The 27,752-nt window shown below is 38.3% G+C and overlaps 1 protein-coding gene across 4 annotated transcripts in view; it reads left to right on the forward strand.

The window, feature by feature from the left end:
• The window catches only part of LOC126299458 (transcriptional activator protein Pur-beta), a 332,144-nt gene extending 305,358 nt beyond the window's left edge, over positions 1-26,786 (forward strand). For all 4 annotated transcript variants that reach the window (XM_049991375.1, XM_049991376.1, XM_049991378.1 and 1 more), the window contains 2 exons: positions 8,515-8,742; positions 24,819-26,786. In XM_049991375.1, the coding sequence (XP_049847332.1) occupies positions 8,515-8,742; positions 24,819-24,971 (381 nt within the window). In that variant the 3' untranslated portion in view covers positions 24,972-26,786. The remainder of the gene's footprint in view (positions 1-8,514; positions 8,743-24,818) is intronic.
• Positions 26,787-27,752: the final 966 nt, after the last annotated feature.

A 27,752-nucleotide genomic window follows, 5' to 3' on the forward strand; every position in this document is an offset into this window, starting at 1 on the left:
ATAAAACATTAATAAGGGGAAATGGCAAAATATTGTAACTAAGAATTATGCAAAGTGCAAAAGTTACTGAACTTGACTGTTTGAGAAGCACAATGATATTTCAGTTGAAATCATCATCAGAATTTACACCCAAAAATTTGAAGCATTCTAATTTGTTGTTGTTGTTGTTATGCTGTTTGTTACACAGAACTGAGTAAATTGTGGTCATTTCAATTTTTTTCCTTAATAAAAGTTAAGGGAGAGTTGATATGCAGAGAACCGCATATTAATGATGGGAAAAACACCAAATTATGTAAGATGTATATTAGGCTTCGCAGGCCTGAGGTGGGGTATTATACTACTTCGCTTGATAACAAATATTTCCATTGTACATCTACATCTACATCTACATGACTACTCTGCAATTCACATTTAAGTGCTTGGCAGAGGGTTCATCGAACCACAATCATACTATCTCTCTACTATTCCACTCCCGAACAGCGAGCGGGAAAAACGAACACCTAAATCTTTCTGTTTGAGCTCTGATTTCTCTTATTTTATTTTGATGATCATTCCTACCTATGTAGGTTGGGCTCAACAAAATATTTTCGCATTCGGAAGAGAAAGTTGGTGACTGAAATTTCGTAGAAAGGTCTCGCCGCGACGAAAAACGTCTATGCTGTAATGACTTCCATCCCAACTCGTGTATCATATCTGCCACACTCTCTCCCCTATAACGTGATAATACAAAACGAGCTGCCCTTTTTTGCACCCTTTCGATGTCCTCCGTCAATCCCACCTGGTAAGGATCCCACACCGCGCAGCAATATTCTAACAGAGGACGAACGAGTGTAGTGTAAGCTGTCTCTTTAGTGGACTTGTTGCATCTGCTAAGTGTCCTGCCAATGAAACGCAACCTTTGGCTCGCCTTCCCGACAATATTATCTATGTGGTCCTTCCAACTGAAGTTGTTCGTAATTTTAACACCCAGGTACTTAGTTGAATTGACAGCCTTGAGAATTGTACTATTTATCGAGTAATCAAATTCCAACGGATTTCTTTTGGAACTCATGTGGATCATCTCACACTTTTCGTTATTTAGCGTCAACTGCCACCTGACACACCATACAGCAATCTTTTCTAAATCACTTTGCAACTGATACTGGTCTTCAGATGACCTTACTAGACGGTAAATTACAGCATCATCTGCGAACAGTCTAAGAGAACTGCTCAGGTTGTCACCCAGGTCATTTATATAGATCAGGAACAGTAGAGGTCCCAGGACGCTTCCCTGGGGAACACCTGATATCACTTCAGTTTTACTCGATGATTTGCCGTCTATTACTACGAACTGCGACCTTCCTGACAGGAAATCACGAATCCAGTCGCACAACTGAGACGATACCCCATAGCTCCGCAGCTTGATTAGAAGTCGCTTATGAGGAACGGTGTCAAAAGCTTTCCGGAAATCTAGAAATACGGAATCAACTTGAGATCCCCTGTCGATAGCGGCCATTACTTCGTGCGAATAAAGAGCTAGCTGCGTTGCACAAGAGCGATGTTTTCTGAAGCCATGCTGATTACGTGTATATAGATCATTCCCTTCGAGGTGATTCATAATGTTTGAATACAGTATATGCTCCAACACCCTACTGCAAACCGACGTCAATGATATAGGTCTGTAGTTAAATGGATTACTCCTACTACCCTTCTTGAACACTGGTGCGACCTGCGCAATTTTCCAATCTGTAGGTACAGATCTATCGGTGAGCGAGCGGTTGTATATGAGTGCTAAGTAGGGAGCTATAGTATCAGCGTAATCTGAAAGGAACCTAATCGGTATACAATCTGGACCTGAAGACTTGCCCGTATCAAGCGATTTGAGTTGCTTCGCAACCCCTAAGGTATCTACTTCTAAGAAACTCATGCTAGCAGATGTTCGTGTTTCAAATTCTGGAATATTCCATTCGTCTTCCCTGGTGAAGGAATTTCGGAAAACTGCGTTCAATAACTCCGCTTTAGCGGCACAGTCGTCGATAACAGTACCATCGGCACTGCGCAGCGAAGGTATTGACTGCGTCTTGCCGCTTGTGTAGTTTACATACGACCAGAATTTCTTTGAATTTTCTACCAAATTTCGAGACAATGTTTCATTGTGGAACCTATTAAAGGCATCTCGCATCGAAGTACGTGCCAAATTTCGCGCGTCTGTAAATTTTAGCCCATTTTCGGGATTTCGCGTTCTTCTGAACTTTGCATGCTTTTTCCGTTGCCTCTGCAACAGCGTTCGGACCTTTTTTGTGTACCACGGGGGATCCGTTCCATCTCTTACCAATTTATGAGGTATGACTATATCAATTGCTGTTGCTACTATATCTTTGAATTTGAGCCACATCTCGTCTACATTCGCATAGTCAGTTCGGAAGGAATGGAAATTGTCTTTTAGGAAGGCTTCTAGTGGCACTTTATCCGCTTTTTTAAATAAAATTATTTTGCGTTTGTTTCTGATGGATTTGGAAGAAATGGTATTGAGCCTAGCTACAATGACCTTGTGATCACTAATCCCTGTATCAGTCATGATGCTCTCTATCAGCTCTGGATTGTTTGTGGCTAAGAGGTCAAGTGTGTTTTCGCAACCATTTACAATTCGCGTGGGTTCGTGGACTAACTGCTCGAAATAATTTTCGGAGAAAGCATTTAGGACAATCTCGGAAGACGTTTTCTGCCTACCACCGGTTTTGAACAAGTATTTTTGCCAACATACCAAGGGTAGGTTGAAGTCCCCACCAACTATAACCGTATGAGTGGGGTATTTATTTGTTACGAGACTCAAACTTTCTCTGAACTGTTCCGCAACTGTATCATCGGAGTCTGGGGGTCGGTAGAAAGAGCCAATTATTAACTTAATTCGGCTGTTAAGTATAACCTCCACCCATACCAATTTGCACAGAGTATCTACTTCGACTTCACTACAAGATAAACCACTACTGACAGACACAAACACTCCACCACCAATTCTGCCTAATCTATCTTTCCTGAACACCGTCTGAGACTTTGTAAAAATTTCTGCAGAACTTATTTCAGGCTTTAGCCAGCTTTCTGTACCTATAACGATATCAGCTTCTGTGCTTTCTATTAGCGCTTGAAGCTCAGGGACTTTTCCAGCGCAACTACAACAATTTACAACTATAATTCCGACTGTTCCTTGATCCAAGCACGTCCTGTATTTGCCAAGCACCCTTTGACATTGCAGCCCATCCCGCACTTTCCCGAGGCCTTCTAACCTAAAAAACCGCCCAGTACACGCCACACAGCCTCCGCTACCCGTGTAGCCGCCAGCTGAGTGTAGTGAACTCCTGACCTACTCAGCGGAACCCGAAACCCCACCACCCTATGGCGCAAGTCAAGGAATCTGCAGCCAATACGGTCGCAAAACCGTCTGAGCCTCTGATTCAGACCCTCCACCCGGCTCTGCACCAAAGGTCCGCAGTCGGTTCTGTCAACGATGCTGCAGATGGTGAGCTTGCCTTCATCTCGTAAGCAAGACCGGCAGCCTTCACCAAATCAGATAGCCGCTGGAATCCAGAGAGAATTTCCTCAGATCCAAAGCGACACACGTCATTAGTGCCGACATGTGCCACCACCTGCAGCTGGCTGCACCCTGTGCTCTTCATGGCATCCGGAAGGACCCTTTCCACATCAGGAATGACTCCTCCCGGAATGCACACGGAGTGCACACTGGATTTCTTCCCCTCCTTAGCTGCCGTATCCCTAAGGGGCCCCATTACGCGCCTAACATTGGAGCTCCCAACTACCAGTAAGCCCACCCTCTGCGATTACCCGGACCTTGAAGGCTGAGAATGATCCTCTGAAACAGGGCAGGCAGCTGCATCTAGCTCAGCCAGAGACAGTGCCTGAAACCGGTTTGTCAGACGCACCGGGGAGGCTTTCTGATCAGCCTCCGCGGACGCCTTTCGCTGCCTGCCATGCCTTGGAACGACCTCCCAATCAACCACAGGCGAGGGCTCAGCCCCACTGCGGGCAGCAACTGGGGCAACCACAGTGGCAGACCGATCTGGGGACAGACGGGACGAGGTTGACATCCCCGTGATACCCAAGTCCGGCTCCCCACAGTGGTGCCCATTGGCAACAGCCTCAAGCTGCGCGACTGAAGTCAGCGCTGATTGCAGCTGTGAGCGAAGGGATGCCAAGTCAGCCCTCATCTGAACACAGCAATCGCAGTCCCTGTCCATTCTAATCGATGTTGAACAACAGTTACCGAAACATGAGTCCGTGCCTAGATAACGCAAGCGAAACACGCAAAGAATGTATCAACTAACCTGTACAAATGCCTAACGACTGCGCTACAATCTACTGACTTTACGATTACAGTAACTAAAACGCGAAATTGCACCTCCTATACGAAACTCACATGCAATTTAAATAAGAATCTACGAAGTAAACAGTAAAGCGCGATGCTACAACTGTCAAATACTATAATATGCCCGAAATATATGAATTAAACAATGCAAGTACCCAAAAACACGCAAAGAAATTAATTAAACTATCTAACAAATAAGTAAGCTAGGGTTATACGACTTGCTGCTGCAGCTGCTTATCCAACGGCGGCAGGGAGCACAATGGCTGTGACCAACCGACACTGGCTGTTCAAAACAAAAACAGAAGACAGACGACTACGCGAATTTACACTATTCAGGTACTAAGGCGCAATGCTACAACCCTCAAATACTGTAATACACCCGAAATATATGAATTAAACAATGCAAGTACCCATAAACACGCAAAGAAATTAATTAAACTATCTAACAAACAAGTAAGCTAGGGTCATACGACTTGCTGCTGCAGCTGCTTATCCAACGGCGGCAGGGAGCACACTGACTGACCAACCGACACACATGAAGATGTCACATGAAGGTGTATCTCTTTATACACTGATCTGAAGAGGGGGATTTGCAACCCCAAAAAAGAGTTGTGAAACAAAAACGAAAGTTGGTATGAGTGTTTCTACATCTGAAAGGTAATATCTCGTCAGATTTTGTGCCAGTTGCATAAGACTGGCACTAGTAGTGCCACTATCAGCATGCAAATCAGGTTTACTGTAAATACACACAGTAATGGTCATGAGCGTTACTTACCTTTGAGATTGTACATGGTAAGTCGATGTTAATCAAGAATGCCTTTGAGGTGGCAAAGACACCTTTAACAACACCTGACTGCATTTCAATGAGGTTGTGTAATAGAACTATGAGAAGCTGGATGTTCCTTCTGCGATACTGCAGAAAGACTGGGCAGGAATGCAGCCACTGTACATGACTGTTGGCAGCGATGGCCACGTGAATGTACAGTCACAAGAAGACTGCGCTCCAGACAGCCACGTGTCTACTGCAGAGAGGGATGATGATCATGTTCTCTGTATAGCTCTGGTGCATAGTACTGCATCTTCAGCAGCTATTTGAGCAGCAGGTGGCACCACAGTGACACAGCAAACTGTTACAAATCAGTCACTTCAAAGATGGCTACGAGCCAGATGCCCTGTAGCATGCATTCCACTAATCCCAAACCACCGCCATTTTCGACTTCAGTGGTGTCAAGCAAGAGCTCATTGGAGGGCAGGGTGGAGGTTTGTTGTGTTTTCTGATGAAAGTTGGTTCTGCCTCGATGCCAGTGATGGTTGTGTGTTGGTTAGGAGGCCAGTTGAGGTCCCCCAACCAACCTGTTTGCATGCTAGACACACTGGACCTACACGTAGAGTTATGGTCATGAGCGCGATTTCATGCAACAGCAAGAGTTCTCTCATGGTTATCCCACACACCCTGACTGCAAATTTGTGCATCTATCTGGTGATTTGACCTGTTTTGTGCCATTCATGAACAGCATGCTCTACAGAATGTTGACATGGTGCCTTGGCCTGCTTGATCACCAGTCTGTCTCAGTTTGAGCTCGTATGGGACATATCAGACAGCAACTCCAGTGTCATGCACAACCAGCATTAACCATCCCTGTATTGACAACCCAGTGCAACAGGCTTGAAACTCCATCCCATAAACTGTCATCTGGCACCTGTACAACACAATGCATAAACATTTGTGTGCTTGCATTCAACAACCTGATAGCTACACCTATTATTAATGTTCCAGCTTTTCACATTTGGAATGGTGTATCTCGCATTTACATTAGCCTGTGACCTTGCAGTGTTAATCACTTAAATACATTACCTAGACTAATTTATTCCCAAAATTTCATTAATCTGCTTTTTTTCTTGGTGTTGCAATTTTTTCCCATCAGTGTATGTTCCTCTCGTACATCAGTGCAGATTTAGAACCTCCCCATTGTATATTAAAAAGCTTAAAGTCTCTTAGAAATAGGACTAAGCTACAGAAGACAAATCACAGCTAACCGGTTTGGAGCATTTAACAGTACTGAGCTGAGAGAAATTTGTGTAAAGTATGAATGCTATGGCTTCCTCTTTTGGAACATAAATGTAGTTAGTTCCAGGCAGCTGATGGATGAAAGCTCCAGGGAGAAATAAGAAACTAAGAAAATTTTTGAGCTATAAAATCAGTAAAAAAATGTAGTTGTGTTATGTTTTAACACCCTCATTTTACTAAGGAATCTGGGAGCTTGGTTTCATTATGCCATTTACTGCTTTGTGGCCACCTTCATGTTCGTTTACAAGTTCCAGACATTCTGGAATATAGTGGTCTCAGTGCAGGAATGATTTCCATGGATGAAATTTTGTTTGGAGTAGAATGAGACAGTAAAATAGGAAGAAAAGAAAATCCCGTGTAGGCAATGTAGGCAACAGAATAAACAAGTTTCTTTTCCCATGTGTACTATTTTTTCCTTACCTTCAATTTCAGAGTTTCCTTTCACCATCACATCATTGCATATGCAATGAGGTGGTGCTGTGGTAAAACACTCGAGTTGTATTCAGGAGAACAGTGGTTCAAATCTTCATTTGCTCATCCAGATTTTAGTGTTCTGTGATCTCCCTAAATGATTTCAGGTGAATGTTGATATGGCTCCTGTGAAAGGGCGCAGCAAATTTCTTTCTGTGTTCTTTCTCAGTCTGAGCTTTTGTCCTGTCTCTAATGACCTTCTCATCAACAGGAAATTTAACCATAACCTTCCATGTTTTTTCATTTGAGTAATATAGTACAGTGTTCCCAATTTACTAAAGAAAGTTACTCATAGCACCACAATGAGTATGCTATTACCTTGGCCCGTTTATGCAGGTACACTTTAAAGTAAGTGTAATACTGTCTTAAATAACATCTGAATGTATTAATTAAGACATTTTATGTTTGTTAAGCTGTAGCCAATTAAAAATGTTTTCATAAATCTCAGCCAGTTTGCAGCCTAGACGACACAAACACCTCCCAATATTACTACAGTCAGCTGTTGTTTAAATCTTTCAGTGTCTTAAAAATTCTTCAGGTGAAGACACCAACCAAGGTTTTGATCAAACAAGGCTCCATCAATTCAAAACATTTGTAAAAAAATGAAAAAAGAACAACATCCTTAGCAACGGTCCCTCATAAACGAAGATGTATTCACCTATTATACTGGTTGTACAATGTGTGTGGTCAGTCTCAATGTCATAAACCATTTGTGCACTACTCATTCTTTTAGTTGTTTCTTCCTGTATTATGTCAAAAGTGGAGGATGTATGCTTGATGATGAAGTGTGCGAGGAAACCTGGTGATAGGTATATTTATGTATTCCGGCTTTCAGCAAACAGTTCCTGCTGTCATATCTGATAATCTGGTGCTACATTAATCTTGGAATTGTGCTGTGTTTGCTATGTGACGGTGTACCTTCTTTGAGAGACAGCTATTTCAAACTGTTGTTAAAAGTGAAGGCTCTGTAGTTACATCTACTTCTATATCAATACTCTGCAATCGACCATACAGCACATGGCGGAGAGTACCCCATACCACTACTAGTCATTTCCTTTCCTGTTCCACTCACAGACAGAATGAGGGAAAATCAACTATATGCCTCTGCATGAGCCCTAATTTCTCGTATCTTATCTTCAGGGTTTTAATGTGAAATGTATGTTGGAGGCAACAGAATCTTTCTGCAGTCAGCTTCAAATGCCAGTTCGTTAAATTTTCTCAATAGTGTTCCTCAAAAAGAATGTCACCTTACCTCCAGAGATTCCCATTTCAGTTCCTGAAGGATAAAAGGTGAACTATTACTGTTATGACTAATCACATGTAAAAATTGTTTGTTTCTGTGAGATGTGGGTGCATCATACATACAACCAGATAAAGAAGTCTGAACAATTCTTTGTTGATGCAGGGATACCTTCTTAAAGTCAGTAAACTACTGTTCACATCACTTGTTAATTCAGCTGAAATTGAAAAAACATTTCTATCTGAAAGGACTGAAAATTACTCTAGAGAGAAGAAGAAAGGAAGAAGTGGGGCAAGGTTGTAGTCTCCTATTCATTTAATGTGAATTTTAAAAGCATAAAATTATGTGAATCTCAAAGTTATAATTAATTTCCAGGTGTCTCAAACAATCACCCGAGGTGGTCCACGTTCTCAGATAGCTATACCAGCACAGGGAATGATTGAATTTAGAGATGCATTAACAGATCTTCTGGAAGAATTTGGAACTGATGATGGAGGATTCAAAGGAGAACTCCCAGAAGGAAGGCACATGCGGGTTGAGAATAAGAATTTCTATTTTGACATTGGTCAGAACAACAGAGGAATCTACATGCGGATCTCTGAAGTAAGTCAGAAACATTTGGCATTTTCTCACATAAACTCAAGTTAAAATCTAGTTGAAAAGTTATGCTTAAAAAATCTCTTAGTCATTGTGGCCACCTGTTTATATTCTGCATATTTTTCTTAATAATTTCTGCAGAATCCGTAACATTTCCATATTTTGTTACTTATTTGTTTAATTTTTATTGAATTGGGCATATGGTTCAATGAAACAAAGTTACAATCTCAGAATTAAAATAATACTGAGAACAGTAATAGTAAACATACAGTATCTAGAGTTACCTCATTTTACAAATATTAATAAAGGTCAAGGATATCACCTGTAGAGTTGAGAAAACTGTATAAAACTAACATCAGGATGGATGGAACAGGTAAAGAAGTCTATATTCTGTTTATGTGAACATTTCTTTGTTGTTGTTGTTGTTGTTGTTGTCTTAAGTCTGATTTGATGCAGCTCTCCATGCTGCTCTATCCTGTGCAAGCCTCTTCATCTCTAAATAACTACTGCAGCCTATGTTCTTCTTAGTCTGCTTACTGTACTCACCTTTGGTCTGGCTCTATGAATTTTAACCCCTCCCCCTCCCCCCATCCTCCCCCAAAATTGATTTAGATGCTATTTAAACAACATTTGAATTGCTCTCCATCCTTCTTCAGTAACTCACCAAATACAAGACTACAAAGTATACACTGAAAATTGTAACAGCTTAACACACTGCCTCATACTGAATATGACCACGAAGTAAATTAAACATATCAGAGATTGTATAAGACTTTATAATAATATTATTTTCATCACAACCTGTCAAAATTATGATAAGACACAGTGTAATCCAATAAGAACAAATTCTCCATCGACACTGAGGTGACCACAGGAGAGCGATACACACATATATAGATCTCGGTAGTATCACGTACACAGTGCATTCTATGAGATGTCATTTGTATTCAGGTGATTCATGCGAAAAGGTTTCTGACGTGATTATGGCTGCGTGGTGGGAGTTAACAGACTTTGGACATTGAATGGTAGTTGGAGCCAGATGCATATGACATTACATTTCGGAAATAGTTAGTGAATGTCAAGAGTGTACTGAGAATGCCAAATTTCAGGCATTACCTCTCACCATGGACATCGCAGTGGCTGATGCACTTCACTTAATAACTGAGAGCAGTGGTGTTTGCGTAAAATTCTCAGATTTAACAGACAAGCACCGTTGCACGAAATGACCATAAAGATCAATTTGGGAATTACAATGAACATATACGTTCGGAGAATTACAATGAACATATACGTTTGGATAGTGTGGCAAAATTTGCCGTTAATGGGCTACGGCAGCAGACGGCCACCATGAGTGCCTTTGCCAATTGCACGACATCACCTGTAGTGCCTCTCATGGGCTCGTGACCATATCAGTTGGCTCCTAGATGACTGGAAATTGTGGCCTGGTCAGATGAGTCCCAATTTTAGTCAGTAAGAGCTCGTGTTTACATGGATCATTGACTGGATATGGTTGTGTGCGACTACTTGGAGACCATTTGCTGCCATCGACGGACTTCACATTCCCAAACAATGGTGTCATGTCACTGGGCCACAATTGTTTGTGACTGTTCTGGAGAACATTCTGAACAATTTGAGCAAGTGATTTGGCCACACGACTCCCATCAAACATTTGTGGGTAATTATGGCCAAATGGTCAGTTCGCGCACAAAACCCTTCACCGGCATCACTTTCGAAGGTGGCTGTAGAGGCAGCATGGCTCACAGGGGACTTCCCATGACTCGTTTAGTCCATGCGATGTTGAGTTGCTGCATAGCACCAGGCAGAAGGTGGTCTGAGATGATATTAGGAGATATTTCATGACTTTTGCCACCTCAGTTCGAATACAAGGTGTTCCAAAAGAAAGTTTATATTTGAAGAGCTCTCTGCGCATGTGCAACAAATTGGAGGTTCTTTTGTCTACATACATGTAAAGAAGAGTTTGTGTCCATTTATTCGTTTGTAATTCATAAAAATCTATAGTTTTGTTCTGCTATTGGTGAAATTTTGCACACTTTGCCTTCAAGACAAGAGGAAGATCACTGTCTACATAAGATTTTACGATATGACTTGAAACATATATGTATGCAATATAATGAGGGGAAAGGTTGTTACCTAAAATCTCTAAAAGTTCTTGGCCAATTTACTTCAAGTTTTTACACTCAGATGAAACAGTGAAGAAGAGTAATGAAAAATTAAGTGCCTAGCAAACGAAATACATCATGGTAAACTGTCTGTAATTCCTATTCTGAGAATAAATTATGTCAGCACTGCCCATCTCAGAGATAGTTACCATAAGACGTCTAGATCACAGGATGAACAAAAGTGCAAAAATTTGACAAAAACATGATTGCAAACTCTTATTTATTGCTTAATTGTCATTGTTACATGGAAGAAGGCTGGCTGTGGAGATAATGTTGCCGAATGTAATAGTCCATGATTGTCACAGGGTATGCCATGGGTGAAAACATATTTGCACCCTACATTCCGTCAATACCCGGTGATTTAAATATGCCCTTCAATTGCCAGTCAGTTTGTGTGGCAGATATTAAACATAATGAGCAATGCTGGGCAGTGCAGCTAGTGGCATATAAAATATTGTTTTCACGTGGATCACATCATTGTGGATAACGAATGTAGTGCAAACAAGGAAAAGGTATATTATGCACATACATTAACATAATACTCTAAGCTGTAACTACATCTGCTACATCTTTTAACACAGGTATGAGATACATTTAAATGTGATGACATAAATAGAATTGTCCACATCAAACATGTCATAAATACAAGTACATAAGTAGTTACCATATGAACTATTTCATCACCTTTATTATCCACGTTTGGCACATCCACTCGTAACAAATTTTTTGCTATGTGATAGATGACTGAAAATTGGGAATGCCCAAAAACTAGTCAGCCAGCAAATAAATTGCAGCTTTGGTGTTAAACATTTAAAAATGTCTGTTTTTGTCAGCTGAGTTAGCCCATCCCAGAATCACCTTTTACCAGAATAGTTCTAGTGGAAGACAGATCAGACATGTATTATCAACCAACCTTGAATCTTGGGACTGATGAAAATAGCGAGATAGCACCTTAGTCTGCGGCCTTTTTCCCTTACACAGATAGCATTTCAAACAGAATTGATAGTGTTCTGTGGAAACACAGTGTGAAGTGTGTTTTTCAACAACCATCGAAGATTAGGGTCTGTAAAGTATGATCTCAGTTGGCATTAGGCAGGTATCTACTGTATCCCAAGCAGTTGTGGCATGTCATCCATTGATCAGACCACTATGACTTCGGAGGACCTATGTATATAGCCTCATCGTGCTTACAACAGCTGAGCAAATCTGCTGTTTCAGAACATTGCCATGGTATCTATCGTCTGATGGATTATATCACCACAGAGATTCTGGAATGCACTTACAGCTATTGGGATAGTTATATTAAGAAAGCAGTTAAGATTAAATTAGCAACTGGCCTTATAAATAGATATGAAGGTATTTGTTTAAATTCTGCTTAGAATACTGCTCTCTCACTAGTCAAACAACAGAGGTGCAGAGTTAAAGCTACTTGCTCACATGTTGGTAATTAATATTCACCATCAATAACTTTTGATGGTGATCACATTTGGTTGCGTGGTGGCACTAGTTTCTTTTGTGTGTGTGTGTGGGGGGGGGGGGGGGGGGGCACACGCGCGCACAAACAGTCCCTGTATTGTGGTTCATAGCTGGTGTAACCCCACATACTGAGGTTTTAAATTTCCTTGCATGGCATGCTCTTGTAGCATTTGTGCCTTTAAAGTGGTCGAGTGTTCTCCTTTTGGAATATCAGTGACTGTTGGAGACATCTCCTGGCAGCATTCCTGTAAGTTGTTTGAACATTTTGTACAACCGAAAGAGAGTAGACAGTGCAAAATGTTCAAGCAAGTGTGGCTATAGGAAAAATGTAAGTCTGTAGAACTGTGTATGACTAGGGGAAAGATAGGTGCCACCAATAGGATAATTAAAGATTCACTGGAAGAAAAGAGGAGCATCTGAATGAAAGTTAAGAGCTCCGTTGGCAATCCAGTAATAAGCAAAGAAGGGAAGACAACGAGGTAGAAGGAATATCTGGAGGGTCTATACAAAGGAAACAAACCCGAAGGCAGTATTATAGAGGTAGAAGAGAAATAGGATTAAACTGAGATTGGAACTATGATACTGCAAGAATAAGTCCTAAATTAAACAAGGCCCCAGGAGTAGACAACATTCCCTCAAAATTAGTGAGGTCCTGGGAGAGCCAGAAATGACAAAACTATTCTACCGTATATGCAATGTATATGATACAGACAAATTAGCCTCAGACTTCAAGAACACTGTAATAACTCATATTCCAAAGAAGAAAGGTGCTGACAAGGGTGATTATTAACATTCTGTAATAAGTCATGTTTTCAAAACAGTGACATGAATTATTTATCTATAAATGGAAAAACTGGCAGAAGCCAACCTCAGGGAATATTGCTTTAAGCCTTCAAGAAATGTAGGAGCTTCTTCTTCTGCATTATGAAACTTCTTCAATAATTCTTTGACAGTTATCATGATTTAACACTCAAGCTTTCCATCCTCTACAGCATATTGTCTGCAAGTCGTCCATGACTCCATCTATTCATCTAGTTCTCAGTTGACCCTGTCCTCTGTCACCCCTGGATTTCCAACTAATATCCTTTTAGTTACTTTCATATCACTCAAGCATGCCATTTGTCCCACCCATTTCAATCTCACTGATTTCACTGATCTAATAAGCGGATGTATATATGAAGACATGCACTGAAAAATGGGCTAACCCTCAAATGTAAAAGCTCAGAGATAAGCATTGCTATCTCTTCCTGGGTACAGGAACTATCAAAATTGATATTGGTCTAACCCCTAAAGATCACATTAGGATATTTAGGGAAGAGACCAACGTCAGTTTTGATAGTTACCGTACCTAGCAACACATGGCAACACTTATCTCCAACTCTTAAGAGAGTGTGTGTGTGTGTGTGTGTGTGTGTGTAATTTACAGGTTATGATTGTGCCTGTTGTACCTACTCTTCCAAATCCCTCTTTCACAGGTTGAGCAAAAAATTCTTTGAAGTACCTTTCTGACAAAGCCATCTAGTATGCCCACATCTTTTGATGTTAATGACCAAGTTTCTGAGGCATATGTAAGCACTGGTCTAAAAAGTGTTTAATAAATCATTAATTCTTTAATACAAAAGGGGCTATGTTAGCTGCTATTAATGTCTGTTTAACTTATCTCATATACTTAATCTGCTAAAATCTCTCAAAAGTATAATTGTCCACTGTTATTGAAGGTGGCATGTTCTCCTTGCATGCTATTCCATTAACCGTGTAGTTTGTTTTCTATTGGTTTATATTGAGTCTTATATTCCCATTTGTCTGCTCATGTGTGATGAATTTATCCTTTGCCTTCATAGTTCTTGCAACTATATGTATATCATTAGCATAAGCTAGTATCTGCAGAGATTTGCAAACTATAGTTTCCCTGCTGAGCAGGTTGGCATCCCTCATGACTTTCTCCATTATTATACTACTCTGTACCTCATTCATTATCATTCTCATACTCACAAACCTTAACAATTTTGAGGAGTTCCTAGTTCAGTCAAGGTGCAGCACATTTGCTTTCTATCTAGGGTACCATATGTTAATTTGTAGTCGATGAAAAGGTGGCACATGCAAATTCTAAATTCAGTTGTCTTTTCTAAAATATGTCATAGGGTGAAGATCTGATCTACTGTTGATTTCTGTGGGAGAAATCCACATTTGTATGAGCTAATATATCTCTCTGAACAATTTGTAGGAGACAGTCAAGCAGTAAATAGGAAAATACTTTATAGTGTATTCCAAGTTTAGCAACATAATTCCTTGATAGTTCTCTGTTCCAACATATCTCCTTTGTTGTATTCGTGGCAAATAATGTCTTCTTTCCAGTCCTGGAGCATTCCCTTCTTGCCCCATACTGAAATCACCTGTTTTGGGAGAATGCCTTCTGACTGCCACCTTGCACGAATAGTTCTGCTGTAATATGATCTGTTTGTGGTGACCTATTGCTTTTCATTTTCTTCAAATCAATTCTCATCTTTTCCAGAGTTGGTGAGTCATTATTTTCGTAGTTCTTTGATGTTTGCTTTCATCTATCCTCTTTTTTTCATTGATGGAAATGATGGATCCTCTTTTTGTCATACTTATTTCTTTATAAACTTGCTCTTATACTGTTTGTTTCTAAGTTTCTTCTGTATGCTACACTCTTTTCATCTGTTGATATCTCACATTCAGTATCAAACCAATGAGATCTTATGCATCTTGTTTCAGTACCCAGTGTTTCATTTGTTGATGTCTCCACTGTATTCTTTATTATTTCCCATTGCTCCTCGATGTTGCCTTTAAAGTATCTGTGATATATTTTCCTGTTAGTGCTTTCCAATTGCAAAGGATTCTAGATTTTTTACATTCTGTTTCTGTTCTGTGCATTTAGATTTCAGCACTTACTCATATCTATATCAAAAAGTGGTTTGAATTTATATTTGGGCCTGTGAAACTCATCATGTCCAAGAGGTCTGACTTATGTCTTCCATCAGTCAACACATGTTAAGTCTGGTTAATAATGTTCCCATTTGGTGACTTCCATGTTGCTTTTTGTGTATCTTTTATGTTCATTCAGAAATAATGAGGTGCCCGCAATCATTTTTCAGGATGCTGTGAATAAGACTAGCCTTGATCCATTGTCATTGCTTATAATATGTTTGTTATGGGGTTAACTGTTGGTTTAAATATTTCCCCTTCCCACTTGAGAATGTAGACCACCAGCAAGTATTGTTACATTGTGGACTGGACAGTCATCATGTGTTATTTCCAGGAGTTCATAAAACAAGTCCTTTTTGTCTTTCTTAGCTTCCTCAGTTGGTGCATGGTCATTAATTATGGAATAATTGAAAAATTTCCCCATTATCCTCAGTGTTGTTAGCCTAGTACTGATACGTGTGAGCCCAATTGCAAGGTTGTTAGGCTGTTGGTGTACCACAGATGCTGTACTGAATTCATGCTTATCCGCACTACCACTACAGAACATGCTAGCTTCTCAGTTTTCTAAGATTCCACTCCCAACAGTATACTATTGTGGGTCTGCCTTGATGCAAAGCACTTTTGTTATTTATTTATTTCCGAACTAGTTTCACTTCCAGTCCACCTTACTTCTTATAGAGCTATAATACTTCGACTGGGTTTCATTGTTAGATCTGCTAACATTCTCGGACCTCTTGGGTTATACAGAGACTTCACTTTGCAGATTCCTATGTATGAATCAGATTTGTGTTTTCTGTTTCTACTCTTTCTTCCATCATTGGTTTGTCTGTTATCATTGTCCTTTCCACCACCATGTTTGTCACCATTGATCAATCCAGCTTCTTTTTGTTGATATTTAGTGACATGAGTTCTTTTTATGGAGTGGGTTGTCAGCCCTACGTCCAATCTGTTCCAGAAGAGGATTGCTATTTTTTAATCAGGGTTTTCTTCTCTTAGCCTTTGGGGAGCCATCCCCACATACTACCGGGCAGCAGCATCAGATCCCTATTAGCTGCTACTTTTCAATGTTCCTGTTGGGCTTTCAAAGCTGGCGTAATATTCCCAGGACACACAGTCCCCATTGCGCAACACTCCAAGGGCAGTCTCATACTCTGTGTGGTTGCCCGTCTCCCACATTGTGGACAAGGGATTGGACTTTGGGAGGCAAAATGTAAGAATATGCAAGGTCATATTTACCCTAGACTTTCTATTATAAGATAAACTGAAGAAAGGCAAATTTACATTGACCAGTAAACCCCCAATTCTTTAAAGAATCGAACTCCTAATACATAAAACAGCTTCAAATGTCTGATTACTTTACAAATGAATTAATGTGTTAAATATTTGCCATTGAACATGTTAGTGAGAAAAAGTTTAGAAAACATTTGAAATTATGTTTAAAGTTTGCTGGAAGTCACTAAGTGCTCTCACTATGAAAAGCTGGATAAGTATAGTCGGGGTAATTTGTGCTCCATTCTAAGCAAAAGCAAATTTTTCACACATTGCGATGTTTATGATGCCATATTTCATGAAATACATGCTGTGCACTGATATAATTTTGCAGATACAGTTAGTGATATAATTACATACATACTGTCTGCAAATATGTTGCAAATAGTGTTAGCAGTAAATAAGTAATAAATTAAAACATCATGCCTGACACTGAAGTTTTACTGCATGAACAGCTTAAATGTAGTAAGCGATAAATCTTTTTCCTTCCCTCATTTCGTGGGGGATGTCAGCAAGACAAACACATCAAATTAATTCACAATTGTGAATAAGGACTACCATCTTTTGTAGAATGGAATGACGACAACGAAAACTTGTGTTGGATCGGGACTCGAACCCAGATTTCCCACTTATCGCAAGCAGTCAACCAGACTGTGAACTATGACTTCTCTTGCCCACTACACCCTTTGATGCTCTTTTGTTTTTCAGAGCACTTACTGATATTCCATGAAATTCACATTCTCTCAATGTTTTACAGCGTTGGTGGATGCAATAGATGGTGAGTTTTTAATAAATTGAGTGCCAGACCCCAATCCTAGTTCAAATTGAAGCCTCTGTCCTGGTTTATAAGGTTTTATGACACCTTTATTTCGATAGACTGTTGTTGTTGGTGGTGGTCTTCAGCCCAAGGTCTCTTTGGATGCAGCTCTCCACATTATTCTACCCTGTGCAAGCTTCTTCACCTCCAAACAACAACCCACATTCACTTGAACCTACTTCCTGTATCTGCCTCATGGTCTTCCTCTTCAGTTTTTACCCACACACTTTCGTCCATTTCTACATTGATGATTCCTTTTTGTCACAGAATGTGGCCTATCGGATGATCCCTTCTTTTTCTCCCTAGTTCTATTCAGTGCCAGCGATAATCTTCAGCATTCTTCTGTAGCACCACATTTTGAAAGCTTCTGTTCTCTTCTTATTGAACTGCTTATCTTCCATGTTTCACTTCCTTACAACACAACACTTCAGAAAAATCCCTTCAGAAAAGAGTAACACTTAAATTTATATTCAGCGTCAACAAATTTCTATTCTTCAGAAATGCTTTTCTTGCCGTTTCCAGTATACATTTTATATCCTCCCTACTTCATCTATCATCAGCTATTTTACTGCCCGAGTAACAAAACTCATATACTACTTTCAGTGTCTCATTTCCTGGTCCAATTTTCTCACCATCGCATGATTTAATTTGACTACATTCCATTATGCTTGTTTTGCTTTTGTTAATGTTCAGCTTACACCCTCTTTTTCAAGATACTGTCCATTCTGTTCAACTGCACTTCCAAATTCTTTACTGTCCCTGACAGAACTACAATGTCATCTGAAAATCTCAGAAGTTTTATTTCTTTTTCCTGAACTTCAATTCCCTCTCTAAATTTTTCTCTGGTTTCCTATACTGCTTGCTCAATGTACAAATTGAATAATATCAGGGATAAGTTACAACCCTGTCCTCACTGCCTTCTCAACCACTGTTTCACTTTCACACTCTTCAAATTGTATAACTGCAATTAGATTTTTGTACAAGCTGTATATAACCTTTCGCTGCCTGTATTTTACCCCTTCTACCTTCACAATCTCAAAGAATGTATTTCAGTCAACATTGTGAAAAGCTTTGTCTACGTCTACAAAAGCCATAAATGTAGGTTTGCCTTTCTTTAAGCTATCTTCTAAGATAAGTCATAGGGTCAGTATTGCCTCGCGTGTTCCAACCCAGAACCCAAACTGATTTTCCTCAAGGTCGGCTTCTACAAGGTTTTCCATTTATCTATAAATAATTCTTGTCAATATTATAAAATGATAAACTGGTACTTACCATATATAATGGAAATGTTGAGTTACAGACAGGCACAACAGAAAGACTGCTAAACAAGTAAGCTTTTGGCCAAAAAACCTCCTTCAAAATCACACACACACACACACACACACACACACACACACACACACAAGCAATGACCACTTTCTCTGGCTGTCACTGTTCTGAAAAAACAATGTATTAAACTAATAATTTGTTGTTATTCACTCCTGTCAGCACCTCCCTTCTTTGGAAGAGGAGTTATCACAGTGTTTTCGAAGTCGGAGGGCATTTCGTTCCCCTCTTATACCTTGCATACAAGGTAGATAATTGTTATTTCTTGCTCTCCCAAGGATCTCGGTAATTCTGAGGGAATTTTGTCTACACCTAGGGCCTTGTTTTGGCGTAGGTCTGTCAGTACTCTGTCAAATTCTTCTTATAGTGCCATATCTCCAATTTCACCTTCATCTATGTCCTCTTCACTTTCCTTAATACTGCTAAAAGTTCATTTATCTTGTACAGTCCCTATATATATTGCTTCCACCTTTCAGCTTCCCCTTCTTTGTTTAATACTGATTTTCCATCTGAGCTCTTGATATTCATGCATCTATTTCTCTTTTCTCCAGGGGATTATTTTAATTTTCCTGTAAACATTATCTGTCTTTACCTAGTTATAAATGCTTAAATTTGTCTTCTACCCATTCCTGCTTAGCCATTTTGCACTTTCTGTCAGTCTCATTTTTAGATGTACATGTTCACTTTAGTCTGCCTCATTTGCTGCATTGTAACGTTTCCTCTTTCATCAATTAAATTGTATCTATATTCGCCAAAATTCAACATAATATTAACACAACAGCTGTCAACATGATTATGCGCCATGCGAGCCTGGCACTACTATGAGAGAGCATTCATGACAATCAAATAAGTGCTAGATGTCATTTCAAGAGTGCATCTCTATATTTGTGTTTCAGCTGTACTCCTCGTATTCATGAGAATGAGTTAACTATATGGAATAGTCCCAAGCAGAATAAATGCAGTTGACAAAGTCTGCATACCTGAAAGCGAAACTGAGTCACTTGTACAAAAAGACAAGACAAAATACAGGGAGCCATGTATTAATTAATCTCATTGATAAACATCTGGGTGATGATTCATTGATTATAGCAATAATTTCATGTGCGGACAACAATAAGATGATTTTTCATAATTTTAATATCATTGCCTATTGATAGATAAATGTCAGTCTTATGAATAAAATCAAGAGGAAGATAATAACTTCTCTCATTGAGTCTGGCACACCATATAACAACATTAAATGTCCTTCTTGGAAGACCACTAGTCAGTAATATTGTTGACACCTACATGTCCGCTAGAAAATACTTGAAATGCATTATCAGCAAGTGCATAGGGAAGTGTAAACACTGCATTCACGGCTCTGCACACTTTTTACACGAGCTCAAATCCCACTCTCTGTATTCATGGAACTATTTGTGGAAAAGTTCTCATTTAGTTATTTCTTGTTTGACAGAAAATGTTATTAACAAACAGATGATGTGGCAATGGTTACTCCATTATCACCTGTTTTGGCAAACATATACATCTAAAACTTTGAGGCAGTGGGAGTAGTATCTAAGTTTAAACTAATGTGTTTCTATTGTGAAATTTAAGACGTGTATGGTATAGCGATATGGATCGAAAAAAATCTTGAAAAGAGGACCTTGTAACAGTTAAACTCTATCCATTACAATATGAAATCCCTGATGCAACTTGAAATAAATGTTTCCTAAATATGTTAGTTAAGAGGAGAGTAGTCAGATCCCTGGGTCACAGTTTAGTTCCTGTCAGTTGGAGTGGGTAGAGATCTTTTTTGGCAACAGTCATAAACTAATAATTGGATCCTGTTACCAACCTCCCAACTCTGGTGATACAGTTGCTGAAAGGTTCAAAGAAAACTTGAGTTTAATTTCAAACATGTACCCTACTCATACAGTTATAGTTTGTGGCGACTTTAATTTACCCCTGACATGTTGGCAAAAATACATTTTTAAATCCAGAGGTATGCACAAAACATCATCCGAAATCGTGCTAAACGCATTGTCAGAAAATTATTTTGAGCAGTTAGTTTGTTAGCCCATGTGACTAGTAAACAGTTGCGAAAACACACTTGACCTCTTAGCAGCAAATAATTCTGAACTAATAACAAGCATCAAAACAGGTACAGGGATTAGTAAACACAGGGTTGTTGAAGCAAGGTTGAATATAACCCCAAAATCCTCCAAAAATAAATGAAAAATATGCCTATTAAAACAAAAAAACAGGTAAAAATTCACTTGACGTATTCCTGAGAGATAATGTCCACTCCTTGCAAATTAACACTGTAAGTGTAGACCAGATGTGGCACGAAATAAAAAAAAAATAGTATTGACGGCATTTGAGAGATTTATACCAAATAAATTAATAAACAATGGAGCTGATCCTACTTGGTACACAGAAGGGGTCAGAACACTGCTGCAGAAACAACGCAAAAAGCATGCCAAATTTACATTAATGCAAAATCTCCAAGAGTGGCGATCTTTTCAGAAGCTCGAAATTTAGTGCGGACATCAATGCTAGATGCTTATAATAGTTTCCACAAAGAAACTTTGTTCCTAAACCTGGCAGAAAATCCAAAGAGATTATGGCCATATGTAAAGTATGTTAGCATCAAGACACTGTCAATACCTTCTCTGCGTGATAGCAATGGATATACTATCGACGACAGTGCTGTGAAAGCAGAGTTACTAAACACAGCCTTTTGGAATTACTTCACCAAAAAAGACGAAGTAAATATTCCAGAATTCGAATCAAGAACAACTGCCAACATGAGTAACTTAAAGTAGATATCTTCAGAGTAATGAAGCAACTTAAATTACTGTGTACCAGTTGGGTTCCTTTCAGAGTATGCTAATGCAATAGCTCCATACTTAACAATCGTATACAACCGCTCACTCAGTGAAAGATATATACCCAAAGACTGGAAAGTTTTACAGGTCACACCAAAAATAGGAGTAATCCACTAAATTACAGGCCTGTATCATTAATGTCAATATGCAACAGGATTTTGGAACATATATTGTGTTCAAACATTATGAATAACCTTGAAGAGAATGGTGTATTAAGACAGAATCAACACAGATTTAGAAAACATCATTTTTGTGAAACACAACTAGCTCTTTACACATACGATGTGTGGTTTGCTATTGACAAGGCATTTCAAATTGATTCTGTGTTTCTAGATTCCCAAAAGGCTTTTGACACTGTATCACAGAAGTGGCTTGTAGTGAAATTGCATGCTTATGGAATATACCTCAGTTATGCGACTGAATTCGTGATTTCCTTTCAGAGAGGTCACAGTTTTTAGTAACTGATGGAAAGTCATCGAGTAAAACAGTAATGATTTCTGTCATTTCCCAAGGTAGTGTTATAGGTGCTCTACTGTTTCTTATCCATATAAACAATTTAGGAGACAATCTGAGCAACCATCTTAGGTTGTTTGCTGATGATGCTGTCGTTTATCATCTAGTAAAGTCATCAGAAGATCAAAACAAGCTGCAAAAATTCGCAATTGACCATAAATAATGAAACTGAAAATGTTTTGGGAAGGAAAACCAAAGACACTGCCTACACTACACTTGTTCATCCATTTTTGTAGTACTGCTGCGTGGTATGGGTTCCTTACCAGATAAGATTAATGGAGTACATTCAGAAAGTTCAGAGAAAAGCAGCACGTTTTGTATTATCGAAAATAGGGGAGACACTGTCACTGACATGATACAGGATTTGGGGTGGATATCATTAAAACAAAGGCATTTTTCGCTGTGGCAGAGATGATGAGGCTGCACAGGATATACTAGTGTGGAGAGCAGCGCCATTCTAGTATTTGGACAGAAGTCCACAAGAGTAGTTTGGATTATTTGGAAGTGAGAGCTGCAGGTGCTGGAAATATTTGCTGAGGCTTACACATAAAATTGAGTGACCACAACACAGACATTTATCCCAGATTGTGAAGTACAAATATACAAATTTCAGGAGTGTAATGACATCTGTAATGGAACTTGGGCAACTCATCACATTCACTCACTCAAAAAATCACCTTTAATAGAACGTCATAGGAAACATTTCATACATCTACATCTACATAGGACCGAAAAGGACCACATCAGAGTTAATTTCTGATATGAAGACACATTATCAAAGTTATTTTTTGTGTTATATATTAGAAAAACTGGATTGGGATATTTAAAACAAATTGAGAGGAATGCTGTCACAGGGACTATGTTTAATCTAGGTCACATGTTGGAATCCTTTGATTGGGCAACTGTTGTTGTTGTGGTCTTCAGTCCTGAGACTGGTTTGATGCAGCTCTCCATGCTACTCTATCCTGTGCAAGCCTCTTCATCTCCCAGTACCTGCTGCAGCCTGCATCCTTCTGAATCTGGTTAGTGTATTCATCTCTTGCCCCCCCCTTCTATGATTTTTACCCTCCACACTGCCCTCCAATACTAAATTGGTGATCCCTCAATGTCTCAGAACATGTCCTACCAACCGATCCCTTCTTCTAGTCAAGTTGTGCCACAAGCTCCTCTTCTCCCCAATTCTATTCAATACCTCATCATTAATTATGTGATCTACCCATCTAATCTTCAGCATTCTTCTGTAGCACCACATTTCGATAGCTTCTATTTTCTTCTTGTCTAAACTATTTATCGTCCATGTTTCAGTTCCATACATGGCTACACTCCATACAAACACTTTCAGAAACGACTTCCTAACACTTAAATCAATACTCTGTTAGAAAATTTCTCTTCTTCAGAAACGCTTTCCTTGCCATTGCCAGTCTACATTTGATATCCTCTCTACTTCGACCATCATCAGTTATTTTGCTCCCCAAATAGCAAAACTACTTTACTACTTTAAGTGTCTCATTTCCTAATCTAATTCCCGCAGCATCACCCGACTTAATTCGACTACATTCCATTATCCTCATTTTGCTTTTGTTGTTGACACTGTCCATTCCATTCAACTGCTCTTCCAAGTCATTTGCTGTCTGACAGAATTACAATGTTATCGGTGAACCTCAAAGTTTTTATTTCTTCTCCACGGATTTTAATACCTACTCCGAACTTTTCTTTCGTTTCCTTTGTCATATCATTTCTTCAATGAAGCTCATGCTTGTTTCATGTTACAGTAGTACCTGGAAAGATGTTTGCTGGAAACAACGAGTTCTGAAGGGGCTGTGGTGAAGGGTTTGGGAGATAATGAGGGATACTTCTAGAATATTAGAACATTGGTTGTGATTGTGAGAAAAAAAATACTGAGGTTATTTTGTAATTGAACATTTTGGACGCTTACACATCAGAAGTATTTTCTGTACATAGCATGCTTAAGCCTTAGATAATCCTCACATAAAACCAACTTCACAGGAGAGCAGGAGCTATTAAGCTAATCTGACAGTTTTTCCATACATTTGTTCAGTAAATTTAACATACCATTTTGAAGTTGGACTCAGACTCCATGTTTTATTTCATTGCATGAAATTCTTCTGATTTGAACAGTGACCTTTCTCTAGGTTTTTCAATTTTAAATTGAGCAACTGATGATTATAAACACACATACTTCTTTCTTTTTGTTAACTCTGCAGTAATTGAAAGAATAACATGATATTTTCATCTCGTACATTGTTTTCTTCTTTATAATCTGGGAAACATTGGCAGTGGTCTGTAACACATTTACAGTCCTTTACACTACAGTTCTAATATTTACAGCCCTTGACAGTACAGTTCCAATATTTACAGTTTGCATTAACTGACTGATAATACTGCAGTGTTGTGTGTGTGTGTGTGTGTGTGTGTGTGTGTGTGTGTGTGTGTGTGTTACATAATTATGATGGTATTATTGCAGCCAACTGATATTAATTTTTTTTCAAATGATGATATTAGCAGTAATGTTGATTGAGAATTATTAATATAACTGATAGGAATATGTCAACATATAATTGAGTTGTGAAACTTTAAAGACTGCCATTACTACTAGTAACATTTTGTATTGTTTTCAAATTTATGCATAAAAGCAAAGACAGTAATATTAACTATTTCATACTTCAGGTGAAGACAAATTTCCGGACAGCCATCACAGTTCCAGAGAAGTCCTGGGCCCGATTTAGAGATATATTTGCAGATTACTGTGAAAAAATGAAGGAAGGTGGTGAGAAAGTGTCTGTAGGTGGTGGATCAGAAGGTGGACCTAACACGAAGTGAGGTTTACCTTCCTCCTAGGGTGCATTCAAAAACACTTCCATCCAATGAATCAAGACTCCAGAGAAAGGAAAGCATAGATTGTCTTCAAATTTATGGAATTCCATAGGTGATTGTAAAAGTTTCTGGATTTTCATGCAAGATGATTAGTAAAAGTTTGAGTATGTATAAATAAGCAAGATTTATGTCCAGGAGAAACAGTGAACACTTTTGCAGATGGCCCTAGAGAGTAATGAGCAGATTATGTATAACTAGTTGAGTTTCACAAATTTGATGTACTTGGAGTGGGTAAGGTTTTATGAAGAAATGTTATATTGCCAAATTGACTTCGAATCTTAATTTACATCATTAATGGAACAGAGGAAATAGTTTTTTTTTTTAATTTATTTGCTTGAGATTATATCATTTATGATGAGAGTGTAAAAAAAAAGCTGAAAAACCACAAAAAAAAGATTATGGAGTTAGTTAAATGGGTGGAGGAATTAAGCTGAAGGAAGCTGAATGATTGCTTTTTTGTGTAGAAAGGTTATAGATGGAAGTTGTATATCAAATTATTATGGAAGTATATTTCTTTGGAAGTTCACTAATTTGTAAATAGTATATGGAACAGAATGACAAAGGACAAAGAGAGTCTCTGAGCGCTGTTAGAGGTCTGTTGCTTTATTTCTGTTAATAGGTACTGTTGTTTGTTGTTTGAATCAGAGTTAAAGGTTACTAGTTAGTAATGAGTTGCGAGTCTATAAATCTTGACAGAATTCAGAGACAATGTGGTCAGCTGATTTAGAAAGAGCATTATGAAGAAAGTGATATCAGAAAGTTTCATATATTAAACAATGTATGAAAACTAGTTTAAAGTTAAAATGACGCTTTCCAGTAATTTTACACATGTAAACAGCATTAGAAAATTATTATAAAATGTTATTAAGTTAAATGTTATGATGCATAAAAATTTTATTGAATTGATACTGAAAGAAATTTTAATGTGAAATATTTGTGGAGTTATTGTTAACCACACTTTATTTTTTAATAAAGTTTGTAAATTACTACAAGAGTACCAGTTGTAATCCAATTTGGTCATATATAAAATTTCGTTTGCAGTTAACTGTTTTATCAGTGACCTTCCAGGCATCAGTTTTCTTCTGTTAAGACATAGTAACAGTGATGTCAAATAGTTTAGCCATAATAATTTGGTTTTCTCTATATTTAAAATTTTATTGCTACAATATCATTGTGGAAAGTGGGTACAAACGTTTGATTTTTACATAACTCAGTTACATGGGAACTTGAGGACTCAGAAGGCTGTGCCATATTTCTTTGAAGTAGGGTGTCAATTACGTTTTGTCACATCTGATTACACATTGGCATTATGATAATTGCTTTAAAAGTGAAATGTGCAGTGATAAGCCATTGTGAGAAGACCGTGCTCTTCAACTTACATTTCCTTCATCACAATAAACTTACTATCTCATTGCTTAATGTACTGTCATGTTGGATAGCTGTTGCGAAGAGTGATATTGAAACTATTTTCAGACAAACTGAAGTGATAACTGTTGCAGCCTGGTGCTGTAACAGGTTTAATATTCAAGAAATTTGGATTTAGGTTTAGCTGTTGCTTTTTTATGGTTCAGCAGGCATGGGATGTGTAGTTTACTGATTTAGTGTTGGAACTTTTCTTGTGGATTGTTTTTGACTATTGAGGAAACAGTTAGTTTGAGGTTGAACTATGCATCTGTCTCCTCATACTTGATTCTTTTAAAACATACAGTTATGTTTGTTGAACTCTGATTTTGGATTCAAATAAATAATTAATATTTTGGAGTGACTAATTTCATTGTAGTTTGCTTATTAAAGAAAATAGATAATGATTCACCATATTCATTATCTAATCACCTTTGGTTTACAGTGATGAGTTACAAAAAAAAGTACAATGTGTGATAAAGCCATTGGTCAGAAAAGGACTTTATACTGCATTGATTCACTTCATTACAACACTGCCTTCAGTATTCTGCCATTAGTATAGCTTATATATTTCATTGTGAATTTGAGGGCAATTTAGAATCAGCAGTAACAGATTTAAGGTAATAAATAAAGAGCTGCTGTAACATTGTTAAGGTGTTGTTGTTAATACTGTTGTTGGTGTTTTGAATATGTCTGAATGTCTTTCAAGGCCTCATTACCTATGCAAATGGAATAAGTGAGTAAACTGTGCAGTATTTTTCCTATACATTAAGTTGTAATTTGTGTCAAATAATGTATATGGTGGTTCACTATAAGTAAATTTCCTCAGAAAGTCATAATTAAATAAGTGATATTGTTTGTTAGCTTTAATCCAGATGATATTATCCAATTGTTGAATTTGGACAATTTTATTTTGGGAAAATTTGTTCATATTTCAGGAGTTAACGGATTGCAGTGCTGTGAGTAATGTTGAGATCTCTCAACTGATGCAATCAAAATGTAATCAGCTAAAAAGTTGAGCAATTTATTTTAAATGATTATTGAGAAAATGCATAGAACTGTGATTTCTGAATCAGAATTTTCTTAAGTCGTATTCTATTTTACCAGCACATCGACCAAACAACAAATTAAAAAAAGAGAAACAATTCTACATTCATTTTTAAATTAGTAAAAACTGAATACTTTATACAAGCTTTACAAATTTTACAAGAGTACTTTGTGAAATTTTGATTTTTTAAATAATGTTAACATGTTTGTTATTTACAATGTTACAGCAGATAAAACACGTTTATTATGCACAGGAGTAATGTGTTGAAAAGTTTTCTT

Source organism: Schistocerca gregaria, chromosome X (genome assembly GCF_023897955.1).
Source record: "Schistocerca gregaria isolate iqSchGreg1 chromosome X, iqSchGreg1.2, whole genome shotgun sequence".
Taxonomy (NCBI): domain Eukaryota; kingdom Metazoa; phylum Arthropoda; class Insecta; order Orthoptera; family Acrididae; genus Schistocerca; species Schistocerca gregaria.